This window comes from Gavia stellata, chromosome 10 (genome assembly GCF_030936135.1).
Source record: "Gavia stellata isolate bGavSte3 chromosome 10, bGavSte3.hap2, whole genome shotgun sequence".
In the NCBI taxonomy this organism is placed as follows: domain Eukaryota; kingdom Metazoa; phylum Chordata; class Aves; order Gaviiformes; family Gaviidae; genus Gavia; species Gavia stellata.
The window spans coordinates 33,783,511-33,798,729 of record NC_082603.1 but is presented as its reverse complement, the minus strand read 5'-3'; the positions used below and the strand labels follow the sequence as shown (position 1 = coordinate 33,798,729).

Here is a 15,219-nt window from a genome sequence, read left to right as displayed (position 1 = left end):
TTGTCTTCTTATCCACTTCTGTTGTGGCTTGGACCAGGAAAGGGACTTTTTTAAGCAGAGCAAGTCCTGCGTTTTGTAGGTTTGCTGACAGGACACGGTTTACCATCACTGTCTTCTTATCACTTCCCAACAGCAAGGTGCGTGAATTCTTTCAACGATACAACTCAAGATTCCTTCCTCTACAACCCCACAAAATACTGGCTTCTAAAGCAAAATGCAACTTTCCTCTTTCAACAATGTCAGTGTTATCCTAAGAAACAGGATACCATAATGACTGAAAGCCATAGCGTAAACCCTGTATGAACAGTTTAGACTGTATCACTGACCTCCTGAAATCAATTTATGATAGACAGAAAGAGTATGGCTGTTAAACATGTGCAGCAAGTTGTATGTGAAGCAGTTATTTTTGCTATATGGCTCTCATACCTCAGTCATTTCTAATGCTTTATTGTAGCCCAGAGACAATAAAGTGACCCAAAGATCACTAGGATCCCCTTCACGGTCATTGGCTTCCATGAGATTCAAATCCATAAATCCTTGTCTTGTTAGTTCATTCTTCTTCATATCAAAATTCTCTGTTTAAAAAGAAAGATAAAGGTAGCACTTAAATGTCTGTTCTCTCTGCAAACACCCTTTGTACTTCCAAAGCCAAACTCCCACTTATGTTAACGAGGTTTAAAGGATGAAGCCATCTTGCAGCCTCAGGCTCTCCAATATTCTTGGGAAAGAAAGTCCTTGACCAGATCTGTGCTCTTTGCAGACCTTCCCTGTGGATTTCAGATAATGACTAGAAACAGCTGGCCCCTTGTATAATCCAAAAGAGTGTAAGATTTTAAACCAGAAATAATTCACATTGACTTTTCTTTTTTTTCTTTTTGCTAGCAGTATTTGTTGTGGTTGAGATTTACAGAATCGGGTGTGTTAAGAATGGGAAATAAAAGTCTGCTGGGGCCAGCACCCTTAGTGCTTGAGGTCCTTGATAGAGAAATGATTTACTTAGTTCCTAAAAAGCAATAAAATGTCAGTAATCCTAACACCCTTCTCTTGATAGAATATCATAGATCGACCATTCTAATGTCAGCAAACACATAATTGAAATGTCCTTGTGTCAGAGATTTTTAAAAATGGTTTTCTCATCTTCATAACAATGCTAAATCTTTACTATATATTATTAACAAGGGATTACCAATTTAATAAATCTATCTAAGGGTACAGATGCTATAATAAATGGTTTGAACTTTGGTATCAAGATTTATGATATTCATCTGAACCCTTCAACTGATTAATGACCTGGTAAAACATTCACCATATTCTCTTCTGTCCTCTCTTACACACTTCACACACACACACACCCCCCTCCTACTCACATTGAGACCAGTGCACAGAGCTGTAACACTGACAAAGTCATAAAGTGTGGAAAAGCACGTACAGGGATGAAACAGACAAGAAACTCGTTTATAGAAAGTATTTTTGTATCAGCTTTCCATCATTTAGGAAAAAGCCCAGTATCTTAGAGTGTTTTGTGGAGAAAAAGTTAACAGACTTGCCAGATTTAAAGTATTTGGCCCAAATTAAGCAATGTGTCATAGCCTACCAAAGAATTACATCAAACATGACATGGGCCGACATATAATGATATGCCATACTGGCATTTCAGACATAAGTTGCCAAAAACCTACATTTCTTATAGAAACTTCTAATTTTCATACCATCGCTTCTAAATTTCCAGTTTGTCCACTCACTTCAGATAAACTGCCAACGCTTTTAAACTGCTGCCTTCATGCACTGTATTATTAGAGCAGCCTACAGTCACTGGTCTTTGCATTCTCCTAGCCCTGTTACAAGGAAAATATATCCATTCTCAAGGCCTTTGCAGCTTAAAGCAATGCCACAGAATTCGTTTTTTCTTCAAAATTGACGTTTGTGGCCTAACACTGCTCCTGCAAGCTGGCAAGATGTCCAGTAACATTGACGAGATATATCAGCAGACAGAAAATAAAGTACAGCTGGAAGAGTCTTAACTGTCTGTCAGCTTCCTTATCTCACTCACGGAAGTCTCAGAATCTCACGCCTATCATACAGCACAATATGGACAAATCGACACACCATATATGAACCTTCAAAAGACAGATTTTTAATGAAAAACTGCTTACATCTGAAGAAAATATACAGTTGCAATAGGCATTTTCTAACGTCTAATTTTCTAAACAATCATCATAAGCTCTAGATGCCATTTTTAAAGCATCATACACACACTAATTAAATGTCCCTCTCAATACTTTGTGAGATAGGAGAGCAGTATCAGCTTAATCTGCAGAAAGGAGATTGATTAAACGAATACCTGTTAACAGCTTAATACGCCATATGATCCATGATTAGAAAACCTGTAGGTTTTGGCAGCTATAAAATCTTTTACCTCCAAAACTTTGCAATTAGCAATGGGAGGAATTTTTTCAGTAGAAGGTCAGTGGCACACAAACCAGAATGAAGCAAAACAAAGGACAGGAGGCTGGAAAAGGAAAAAAAGAAAAACAAAGAGAGAAGAGAACAATATCTACATGTGTTCTTGCTATAGGCTACAAAATGCTCAGCTCTTCTATACTATATACATAGTAGGATGCTATAAATAACAGCTTGCAAGTAGATTGATAGCCCTAGTTAGTTGTATCAAGCACAGCAAGGAACTTACCCTTACATACAGCCCATGCTTCCTCATCACATTTTTCACCACTAGTTCTCAGTTCAAAGAAATTGTATTCCTCCAAACTCAGAAGGCCATTTCCATCCAAATCAATTGTTTCAAATATATCCAATAAAGCAGCTCTAAAAGATGAAAAAGGCAGAACTATTTCCAAATACTCCTGCTTACTGTCTCATAATATTGTCGATAACTATTCAGTCTATTTGAGAATATTCTGTACAAAGAGTATTTTAGTAACAGACAGCTTTTAAAAAGCTAGATGTTATCTGGAGCACATACTTTTACAATAGTTACCATGCCTCTTTGGGAATATGACTCACCGGAACTCTTTGGTCAGAGCCAGTTCTCCGTCTTCACCTCTGTACACCAGCTTTGCTTCTCCAGTAATTTGTGGTTTTACCTTCTTCAACCTACAGCCTGTTGTGAATGGGAGCAGCCAGTAAACACCTGATCCAAGCTCGCCTTTCCATCCAAACATCTACTCTTAAAGGAAGACAGACAAGTTTGTAAGTTACTTCTCAAATGATACCTTTCTTTATTACTAGTAATATTCATACAAAAGTGATTAACTCCTTGAAAACACTGGTAATGCTAGGTTCTTTCCTTAAAGAAAACATGTCTACAGTGAGATGCTGTGTGACGTCATTTTAAAGACACAAAAACTAGTGAATCTCTTAGTTATAAAAAAAGTTAGGAAAACAGGACCAGAGGTGAGTGGAGAACAGTCATTACTAGAAGTGTCCAATAACAGTCCTATCATTTTCAGATTTGTAACACTCTTTGTTAAACTTTAAAACAAAAGCAGCCAGAAGCAGGCTGACAAAGCCCGCTGAGTTTTTAATTTTCTCCCTGATTTATCAGCTTTGTTCAAACTAGCAACAAAAACTTCCTATGTAAAAAGTCATAAGTGACTTAGGGTTTAAGAAGCAAGCTGAGCCCCCTGTGGCTTGGAAGGGGGAAGTCACTTAATGCTGCCATTTCTCCTCCCTTATTTCTGCCATAGGATAAGAATATTCTGTGCACTATGAAGTTCAAAATCAAATATATGGCAAGGAGAAAGAAAATTAAAGGGAATTTTAGCACATTTTACGTTTGAACTTTTGTTTTTGAAGGTGCAGGAATACAAGTGAGTTTCCACAGAGTATCTGTACAGATAACCAGCAACTCAGCAATGCTTGCCAACACACCACATGATAATATGGTCCTCACAGGAATTTCATTAAACTTCTATACAAGTGGCTTGCAATTCAGCCCATCCAAAGGGTATAACTAACACAAGATTACATCTTACCTTGCATAAGTTCTGTCAATTTTGAAAGGGAACATGCACAGAACAAGTGTTTCTTCTCTCCGCTAGTCTGATTAGGTACAATTTTAATTCCTTCCAAACACATGGGAACTCACCCATGCAGCGTTAACACATACACTAAAGACATAACAATTAAAATAGGAATACAACAAAAATATTGAACCTCTTTGTTTTGTTGTTCAGTAAAGCTCACAAGCTGTAGATTTTCTTGGGTTTCCTTTTCCTTCAGAATATACAAAGCTGTATCCACTGACAACCAATGACAAGATTTTCCTAAAAGAAAAAGCATTCCCAACACAAATGCTTAATAATGGCACAAAATTGGTTTTCTTTGAATCCCAAAGTAGATATTTCCATGATATTTATGATATTTATCATATTAATCCCTATTAATGTAAGATTAGAAAAAAAAATCATTATATGCTATTGGGATTTTATTCCTATTTAGACCTATCAGATAAATTGTTACAAGTCTTGTGATTGTCTTACACATAATGATTACTATTAGTAGTTCTACTATTAAAACCTTTGGTAGTTAAAGAAGCTATTTTCATTGTTTTCTACCATTAGTACAATATTATTTATTACTTTTCTTTATACTAAGGCTCCTAGATACTTGCAATTAAAGACGTTAGCAAAATTATATCATATTCTCTTCTGATATTCTGTAAAATATAGTTAAACTCATCTTGACTGGAAACCCAGATTATGTGCAAAAGCTAGGGATACCAGAAGATGTAAATCTCAGAAGTGTAAGTTTCAATCATTTTTAAGATTTAAATAACAAGCTCCCCCTACATGGCATCATGTATGACTTGTTTGTCTGATCATGTACAATTTGTTTGTCTTGGGTTGGATTGGAACGGAGGCCTGGTCTTACATCCGTTGAATACATGACGTCTGAATCTCTTTGATTTCTTGTAGCTGCTCAGTTCCTGAGGGCAATCAATCAGTAAGCTATTAAGTGGTCTTCAAGTTAATCAGACCACAGCAAAACAATGAATGCAGGGCTTAGTTCTTCTACAGTTAGGAGGCAAGAATACTACAGAGTGGTTACACACCACACAATGTTGTTAAAAATTTGCAGATATTTTTGATTTCTCATAAAAAGGCAATTGCTCTGCTAACATGAATCCTTTCCTTACATACCAGTATTATGTCTTTCTCTTCACACCAAAACACAAAGATATTTCTATATACAGGACAATAATGTTGTGCAAAAGTAGATTTTTTTTTTTAATTTTTTTTTTTTTTTTTTTAACACAAAAGACAAGTACCCGTTTGGTTTCACAGAATGTCTGGACAATCCTGCAGCAGAACTATTCTAGAACACAGTTTAAGAGGGTGCCACGTGGAAAAAGAAAAGTTATGAGCAGAACACTGAGGCATTGTTACTCAAAGCTGTTAGTATCAGACCGTGTTTCCTCACCATTAGCAGTCTGTTGATCAGCTTCCCATTTCAGCAAGGTAGTAATTGGAAAATGACTACTTTCTGTCAATTATTTGCAGTGAAGTTTTTGTTACCAACCTCAATCAGAATCAATTACCAACCCGTAGCACAACAGCCAGTCCAGATGACTCTAAAACATCTTTGGGATCTAATGGCTCCTGTTTCACAGGATTGAAGAGGAAATACTCTACTTGAGGAAAAAATAATTTCAACATAGCAACTAGATAAAGCTCCTTGGTAAATCACTGGAGAGAACAAAGCCAATAGCATTTGGAAAGAAGAGCACAAAGGCTGTCTAATCTCAGGTGGTTCTAATGCTGGGCTTCACTCCTTTAAGATGAAAATTAAAATGGGCAAAGTAAGCTATAAATCCCTCAGACAAGATTCATAATCAAAACATCAAGATACCATACTGCCATAAAAAGCCATAATCTATTTTAAGTATTTTCAGAAGTATCTGAGGTGGAGAATACAGTATTCACTAAGTTTTGTATTGTTGTTTCCCACAAAGTACATTAACACCTTAAAGAGAGATACTGCAAACAGTGCTAACGTTTGAATTTTGTAATAAGAAACTTCACAAATCCATGGCCAAAAATAATCTAAGAGGTTGGCTGACTAAAGGGAGAAAGATGTCTTAGATGACTTAGCAGATTTTCACTGCCCAGGCAGTGAGCACAAAATGACTAAGCAGAAAATATGGTGTGACAAGTTAAGTTATATTTTTAATAGGACTCTAATCAACAGAGAAAAGTATTGCTATATCGCAATATTGCAAAGTACTGCAAGTGAGAAAGGGAGAGATGTATAGGTAGAAGAGAAAACATTTTTTATAGAGGAAAATTCTCTGAAGAAATACAAATACACTTACCTTCTACCTGACGAATGTTTAAAGGCTTGATGGTAATGCATACTGTAGACCTTTGAGGTAAGTGCAACTTGTACTTGTGACTAATAATTTCACCATCTTCTTCTAAGTAGAAGCATCCTTTGGATTGTGCACATTGCCATTCCTGAAAATCAAACGAATATTAGATGTTGCCTTGATCTTTGATCAAGATAAAAGTGCCTTCTCTGAAACATATTAATTTGATGATTTAAAAAATCCTGAATAAAATACACGACAAGATACAGCACTGATCCTCTACTCCGTTTTTTTAAAATTAATTTTCTTAAATAGGCCTTTTTACAGTCAGTTTTTGCAGAGCAGTTAGTAACATTGCTTCACTTGTGAAAATGCTTGAAAAACATACAGATTACCCCAAGGCTCAAATAGTTGAGATGAAATTTGAATTGCCATGAAGAATCAAACTGAACTCATGAAATTCTCTGAACTGTGTGATTTACCACTGAAAGGCTGGAATTTTCCTACATTTGTTCCATCAGGCCAATCAAGCAAAGAACATAATTGATTAGCTGAACAATAAGGAGTTATTTGCTCAGACACATCACAAACACAAGTACTGGTCAAATTAAGTGGTTGTTCTTGACTTCTGTCAAAGCTATGGGAAAGACATAAACTGAAAACTGCTGTATTTGTGAATAATATGGTTCCTAGAAAAGCCGTGATTTTGCCAAGATGCTAGAACAGCTACATGCCCCAATTTTATTTTTTTTTAACAGCAGGTCGCAATTTTCAATTTCAAATATCGTTTGAAAGATACTTCTTTAGCCAAAGAAAAATAAAGTCCTTATAGACATAGTGTATGCCTTGAGGAACTGAAGACATTCTCAATTTGAGTGCTACATTTCATTTCTCCTCTTAGAGAACCAGTTCTCATTACAATACATTCACACTCAGTTGATGGTACTTTACAGTCGATGACCTAAAGGTGTCAGGCAAGAACTGGACTTTACTAGTGTACGTACACGCAGGACGCCAAGTAACACACTTGGTACTACATGCAGCTCTGCTCCTAAATTTAGATTTCTCTATTCAGAACTCTACGTTTCTTAAGAATATAGATTACTCAGGAACTCACAGATTTAAGAGCCTTCAGTCCTCTGCCACAGTTTTGCCACTGATTTCTGTGGGAGCAGGATCAACTCCTCTATACTAAACATTTCTCATTCAAACATTACCAGGTTCATCTTCACTATACTCCTTGGTGCTTTAAGAACTTTTTATAGATTAGTCAAAACAAAGAGGAAGGTGTACTTTGAGCAAACTCACCACCTGCGTTGGCATAGAAAGACTGCAGAATCTAATACTATCTCTCACTCCATTTTCTGCCTCTGAATCACTCTTATTTTATCAGTTTCACCCAAATAGCACAAACTTAGCTATGAAAAGAATCTTCACACTAAAGGAATAAAAATATATCATCCTCAAAACATCAATGTAGATAAATACTGAGAATTCCAAATTTTACATACCTGGAAACTATCTTAAATTACTTATTATTATGGCAAGACTACCCTGTCCTATCCAAGATGTTGATCTAAAAGCAACAATTATTTCAGCCTCAGTACCCCAATAGTTCCGGTAGCATAATGCACCGTATCCATTTTAGATGTCAAATTCCGCTAATTATGTTTGCATACAGCTGACAATATGGAGTACTTATATAGTATTTGTACTTAAACTTTGCAACTCACTTTGTGCTGTTCTTGGGAGGCTTGGGATTTTTAAAGAAAATTAAGACTTTGCTAAGAAACTTATGAGAGACTTTAAAAGTAAACACACTTCCTCAGAGCACAGCCTATCAAAAAGACAAAGACCAATTAAGCTATCTAAAAGAAAGTGGGACATCCAATCCCTGATGGAAACTAATATCCAAGTTCCTGCCCTCCCATAGTATCCCATAATCTTTTCCAGTTAAAATAACGTTGGATCTGGGACCTTTGAGGAAAAGTATCTTCTCTGCCCTCAGAGATGCAGAGGGAACAGCATGCTGTTAGAGGAGCAATGGTCTCATCTCACCAGCTACATCCACACTGCGAAATAAAAGACAGTAAGAAGCAAGGTGAAGCGTTCAACACCCTATCACCCATACAGTTTAGCTGTTAGCTCATTCCATGGCTCTGTTTCAGATGTCTACAACTAGAACTCTTCAAGAAAATGTGTACACAGTTCAAAGGATTTTTCACTTCAGGCACCACTTTCAAAAAGAAATATGCATGTAACTGCACTCGATTTGGCTTTCTGTGACTGACACAGTCAACATCATCCCATCAGGTTTTACAACCTTGCGCATTCCATGCCATGACCTACCCCACAGCTCGTAACATGTATTCGTGGTTGGGATGAAGAGACATAAGATTATGAATGGCACTGGAAAATACAATTTCTTAAACCCACAACACTACCACATAAGTTCTAGGAAAAAAAGCAAGCCAAGTGCCATTTCAAGGGGACACAATCTGCCTGAGAGGGTGGATGTGAAGCTGCCTATGATATCTGGTCCAGAGTCAGAGATCAGTCCCTGGCCACCTTTTGTGTAGTGGTATAGACCTCATTAAGAAGCCCACCTAAGAATTTTATACTGATCTTTATCCATGAGACTAGATTTCTAGTGACGGGATAAGCAAAAGGGATCTAATCTCAAAGAATAATTAGCAAAGTGAACAGAGACAAAAATTACTGGGACTTAATGGTGACGGTTAAATGTCGAGCAACAGATAGGGTTCTCTCAGTCACACAAGTGGCTAATGGGAGTTGACACTAATATTAGAGTCAACATAAATCAGTGCTAGAATTCAAATATGTAGTTTAATCTGTTAAATCATTCTAGTCAGTAAACTGTTTATTCCAGTACTTGCATGACTCCTAACTTCGTCTAAAGTCCATATGCACTAAGTTGAGATTTTTCCGTAAAACTTGACACAGCTGAGATAGCTGGTTGTTACCTCACCTAGTCTCAAAGCTTAATACCTTACAAAACTGTTTGAAAAATTAATGACATTTCAAAAAGATCGAAGTCAAAAGGTCTGCTAGTGAAGCAACATGGCTGTTCTTTGAGATGTAAAAGTGCATAATAAAAGTTTAAACAGCAGTCCAAATGTGCTATAACTATTCAAAAAGATACCGTGACAATTTTCATGTACAAAAATTACTCTAACCATGCCCTATTCCCCCTTTCTCACTATGGCAGTGGTCCTCAAACCATCATCTCACGGTTAGTCCATGGAGAGTAGCTTTGTCCTGTTTGTTTACTTTCCATTTTTCTAGCTGTTATTTCATAGAATCATCGAATCGTTTAGGTTGGAAAAGACCCATAAGATCATCAAGTCCAACCGTAAACCTAACACTGCTAAGTCCACCACTAAACCATGTTCCTAAGTGCCTCATCCACACGTCTTGTAAATACCTCCAGCGATGGTGATTCCCACCACCTCCCTGGGCAGCCTCTTCCAGTGCTTCACCACTCTCTCAGGAAAGACATTTCTCCTAATATCCAGCCTGAACCTCCCCGGCGCAACTCGAGGCCATCTCCTCTTGTCCTGTCACTTGTCACTTGGGAGAAGAGACCAACACCCACCTCACCACAACCCCCTTTCAGGCAGTTGTAGAGAGCGATAAGGTCTCCCCTCAGCCTCCTCTTCCAGAGGAGACTGTTCCAGACTGAACAACCCCAGCTCCCTCAGCCGCTCCTCATCAGACTTGTGCTCCAGACCCCTCACCAGCTCCGTCGCCCTTCTCTGGACACGCTCCAGCACCTCAAGGTCCTTCTTGTAGTGAGGGGCCCAACACTGAACACAGTATTCGAGGTGCGGCCTCACCAGCGCCGAGTACAGGGGCACGATCACCTCCCTACTCGTGCTGGCCACACCATTTCTGATACAGGCCAGGATGCCGTTGGCCTTCTTGGCCACCTGGGCACACTGCCAGCTCATCTTCAGCCAGCTGTCGACCAACACCCCCAGGTCCTTTTCTGCCGGGCAGCTTTCCAGCCACTCATCCCCAAGCCTGTAGCATTGCGTGGGGTTGTTGTGACCCAAGTGCAGGACCCGGCACTTGGCCTTGTTGAACCTCATACAATTGGCTTCAGCCCATCGATCCAGCCTTCCAACGAAAGACTACCTTTTTTGCAGTGTTGCATTCAGACAGATGTTGTTACAACAGGGACATCAAACAATCCAAGTAAGCAGGGAAAAACATGTCAAGGAACAACGTGCAGGTTAAGATGTGAGCAACAGTAAGCAAAAGTTTGACAATGCTTTAGGAATCAAATACTGAACTGTTATTCTTGCTAAGAGCATAAGGTGGTGCTATATTCTTTAAATTATCCATGTCAAATTACAAACAAGTATGTAAACTTGGGAAGCTAGAAGATGATTTTTCTGTTTTGATTTTAGTATGTCACTTCAATGCGTAACAAAAGTTGTCAAGTAATAGCTAACATAGTGGGAAAGGTTTGTATTAAAATTGTTAATCATAAAGAAAAGTTAGGGACTACTTGTCGCTGCCAGTACTGGTCACTGCCCAAATAATGCATTCTACTGCTATTACACACTCATGCATAATTCGAAATAAAAAGCAATATTTGTGAGAGGATTTGTTCCTACGATTAAAGCAAAGAACTTCAGTTCAACGCTTTGTCTTGTACAAAACCTGTTCCATACGCACAGAAAAAGTCTTGCTAGTTCAATTGCATGAGGCTACCTCACTGATACGAGTGGGAGCATACAGCTGTTTCTTTCAGGAAGAAGACTTTTCTCAGGTATTTCTTTTGCTACCCACGGTGTGTAGAGGTCTTTCACTGACTTCAGTAGAGCAGAATGCAAAGGTGAGAATCCTTAGCAAGGATAATTTAGCTACCCAATGCAGACAGAAGATTCTAGAACATGATACACCGCTTTCTTTTTTTTGTTTTTGTTAATGTCTTTCAATCTTGACTAAAACTGACACAAAGAATATTTTGCAGAAATTTAAGATCTCCATTAGCCATCTTTTAATTAATTGTGATTCAGCTACAGTTGAAGTCCATCAAGTCAGCACGTTGTTTATGCGCATCTGTAGCACTTGTGTAACTGTCTATTTTCTTCTCCCCAAAGTTATTTACATGGCTTTGAACATGTCACAAAACTCCACTGACAAAAAGAAAACACATGGAAGAATGTACTATGAATGCATTCCATGTCTTCTAAGCATTTTTTAATTTAGACATTCACCATGTTTTGACTTCCAATGTTTTCTTCTGTCAGAAATGTAAAGTTAGCATTGGTCCAACTTCACGACAGCAATATTTTGTTACTGTCCCAAAAAGACAGGTGAACTGCAGGGAAAAAAAACCCAAGAATTCTGAATATAAGATTAAGAAGAATTTTTGGGTGTTAGATTCTGATCTAGCATGATGAATCACTGTGTATTTATACATTGATTTTGACAAAAATTGTATTGTGCCCTTAATAGTTAGGGTTAAAAAAAAAAAAGTAGTTCTGCTTACACCTTTTCACATCTGTTGATTGATTTCAGTTTTTATATGATGCTAATCAATAGTAATCGATATCTGCAGCTGCTTTTTTTCAGTCGGTTCTTACAGGCTTGTACAAAGAAAGAGGAATCCAATATTGGGAAACTCTGCAATGGTTTTATATACTACATATCATGTTTGAACAAGGTGAAATTGCAGGTTAAATTGCATGGAGGTCCAGATACCTAAACAGACTGCAAAAAATTCCTTTGAGATTATGTTTTTAAATTTTAATATAGAACAAATGTCACGGTATAGCAATGTCGAAGATATAAAGGACTTCAGAGTTCAATAACAAATACAGAGTTGTTATTTGAAACAAAAATGTAACTCATGAGAACAATCAGTTCAGTTTTCTAGCAGCAGTTATACTATGTGGTCATAACCATTTTTTCCCTTTTATACAGGAGTCTCAAGGTGCACATTTTTAATGTAACCTAGCAGTTTCCAGTTAATGTTTTATATTTCTACAGCTATTATTTTCTGTTGAAAGAAAACTAGTAAAGGTTCAGTCAAGAAAGGGAAAACAAAGGAAAAAGATCAATATTAACACTCTACAAATATTGACTTAGCAAAGTGACTTTGTTGTCTTTCTCCCACAGGAATTTATATTGAATGAGTGATTTATTTAAAAGAAAGTACTGATAGAACATATTAGTCTAACTAAAAATCAATATTTTCAGGCTACAGCATATATTTACAAATTAATGCCCAACAAACTGAATATGCTTACAGATCTGTTATTTATTTCCAATTATCTTTCATATAAAGGTTTATGATGCACAATCTTTCAGACTACTTAAGCATTTAAAGTTCTCACCAACCTAATAAATTATTAAATTTTAAATTTCTCAAAAAGTCATTAAATGTTTTATCCAACAGTGGTTTCATTTATAAAAAACACACTTTGTTCTATTAAACCTTCACACCTGAAAAATTATTTTCAATAACTAGATGTCAGCAAAACCAACAGTATATAAAAATGTTAATAATAATACGTATCAAGAAACCTCTCACTAGTTTATAGTTGCCCTTGACAAACTATTAATAAAACATAAGCTAAAAATCAGAGAAAAATGGTTTCTTATTTAAAATGCAATAACATATGTGCCTAGAGGAAAACAGCGTAATTTCAATAGGTCTAGCTTACGTGATACCTTCATTGTGTCTGGCTCAATTAGCTTTGTGTTTCTGTTGCTACTGGCACCCATGCTGATAGTGGTAGAAATGGATGCTTTGCAACTTTGAGCTGATGAGGGTCTTGAAGGAGTTCTGCTCTCACCTATGAACATAGATATTTAGTTACAATTACATTATTTCAGGCTAATCCTAGTGCTGTTTATCATAAAGCCTTACATTTATAGGCACACAGAGAAAAACTGGATGACAAGAGCTTCAGTCAGATAAGCTGACTTGCCTTATAATTATATAACATTTAATAATTCATTAGCCAAACATCTTTACTTCCCTGACTGTACATCCCAGGTGAATGGCAGAACCTTGGAATCCAAATCTGCCTGAAGGACAAGAAATTGTTACCGCATGATTCCATTTACCTTGGAATCAAGGTAAAGCTGTCCTAAGTGGATAGGTTTGACCTGCTTCTAATTTAAAGTTATTTCTTTCCAGAACAATGTAGTTTCCCTGCCAGATAGCACATCACTTATGCACAGCTGCCCAACGTAATTACTTCCACGCCTTTACTTTCTGGTTCCTTATGTGGGGGCAACTCTGCCGATACAATTGTTGATTTAGCTACATAAATTTAGTCTTCCTCACTGTTCTGTCATCTTTGCACCTCTTCAGTATTGCCTAGAATTGAAGCAACTTAAACAGCGCACACTACATACAAATGCAAATATTTCATACGTGGTACTTTTGCAGTCTGTTAGCCTGTGGTCTTTTTCCAGTTTGGGAAGGTTTTTAAGTACCTTTGTAACTTCAGAAGAACATTAAACTCTCACATTGATTGTGCTTGAAAAGTGGCCTTAATAATTGAAACAAACAGGCTGCTTATTGATAAATGTTTAAGGTTTCATCTCTGATTTGTGAAGGAAATAACTTGCCTATGTTGCAATTTCTGAGCATTCATTTTCTCTCTTCCCTCTGGACTGTGTCACATGAGAGTCAATGAAATTCACCCTTAAGAATCTGAGAGCTTCAGATCATAGATGCAGCCAAAGTCCATTTGAACATGGGGGTCAGATATTCTACTGAGACATTTATGCGATTGCCACAGTAGAAATTAATATTAGTCGATAACATCCTCACTAATCTGAGAAAAATTAAACAAATACTCAACTCTTCATTGACCCAGAGCATGATCTCCAACAAAATGAAAACTCCCAGTACGAAATATAAATACCTTTTGTTGATGCAAGCTTGCAGTCAGTTTTCCTCGAGACTCTTGGTGATGGTTTTGATACTGGCAGTGTGATCCCTTCAGAGGAAGTTTCAGCTTGACTTCCAAACTGCTGTTGCCTCAATCGACTATCAACTTCCAGTTTCTCTCGTGCAGTCTTGCAGCACTGCTCGCTGACTGTCATGTAGAAGTCACAAAACTTTAGATAAAGAAAAGTAATCTGTTAAGTGAAGCATTCCTTCTTACAGTTTTAAGGATTAAAATGTAACATTAGTAAGGAATGGACAGGTCAATAGATGTAATGCATTTTCTCTTAAAGCACAATATTAATTTTCATTTTCATGAATCAGAGCGACCACTCAAGTGACACAGTAAAATGGAGCCATGATTCAACAAGGAGGTCCAAATATTGAATAAAAATTAAGAGCGACTTTCAACCCAAGAGGTTATTTATATTTCTTTCTAGATATTTGAAGACTGATTTTTTTTTTTTAAACATAGGATCCTTAATAGAGAGCTGTTTTTCTCCTAGGAAACTATATTTATGTACAAATCTTTGTAGACTGTTTATTCAGTTCAAAACTTAGTCATTGCTTAGACTTGATGTCAAAAAAACCTGGTTAAGATGTTGCATCTTGAAAATTAGATGGTCAACGTATACAATAATGTCCCCCACACAAGAAACTATGAAATGTCACAGACATAGCAACAAAGCTTGCTGTCAATTGGCGTCTTTATCCTGCCATTCCTTTAACTCTTACCTTCACACATGCTGTTAGGCTTCATGCTTACTATTAGGCTCTGCCTAATACATTAAATTCACTTGCAGCAAGTGACCTTTTCAAGGATCGTAGCCAGATAAAGGGAGTGAAACAAAAATACATACCAGTCCATGTTCCAGTACGTAGGCAGTTGAGGGGGGCTGGGGTAAGGTCATCAACAGACCAACACGTGGAGGTGGCATGTGTTGTATTTGATAAT

General features: G+C 37.2%; 1 protein-coding gene across 3 annotated transcripts in view; it reads right to left on the bottom strand.

The window, feature by feature from the left end:
- Positions 1 to 15,219, bottom strand: part of EFCAB7 (EF-hand calcium binding domain 7) — a 30,585-nt gene that overhangs the window by 5,848 nt on the left and 9,518 nt on the right. For all 3 annotated transcript variants that reach the window (XM_059821875.1, XM_059821877.1, XM_059821876.1), the window contains 7 exons: positions 14,242 to 14,437; positions 13,034 to 13,158; positions 6,332 to 6,473; positions 4,174 to 4,283; positions 3,022 to 3,179; positions 2,690 to 2,823; positions 427 to 575 (listed from right to left, as the gene is read on the bottom strand). In XM_059821875.1, the coding sequence (XP_059677858.1) occupies positions 427 to 575; positions 2,690 to 2,823; positions 3,022 to 3,179; positions 4,174 to 4,283; positions 6,332 to 6,473; positions 13,034 to 13,158; positions 14,242 to 14,437 (1,014 nt within the window). The remainder of the gene's footprint in view (positions 1 to 426; positions 576 to 2,689; positions 2,824 to 3,021; positions 3,180 to 4,173; positions 4,284 to 6,331; positions 6,474 to 13,033; positions 13,159 to 14,241; positions 14,438 to 15,219) is intronic.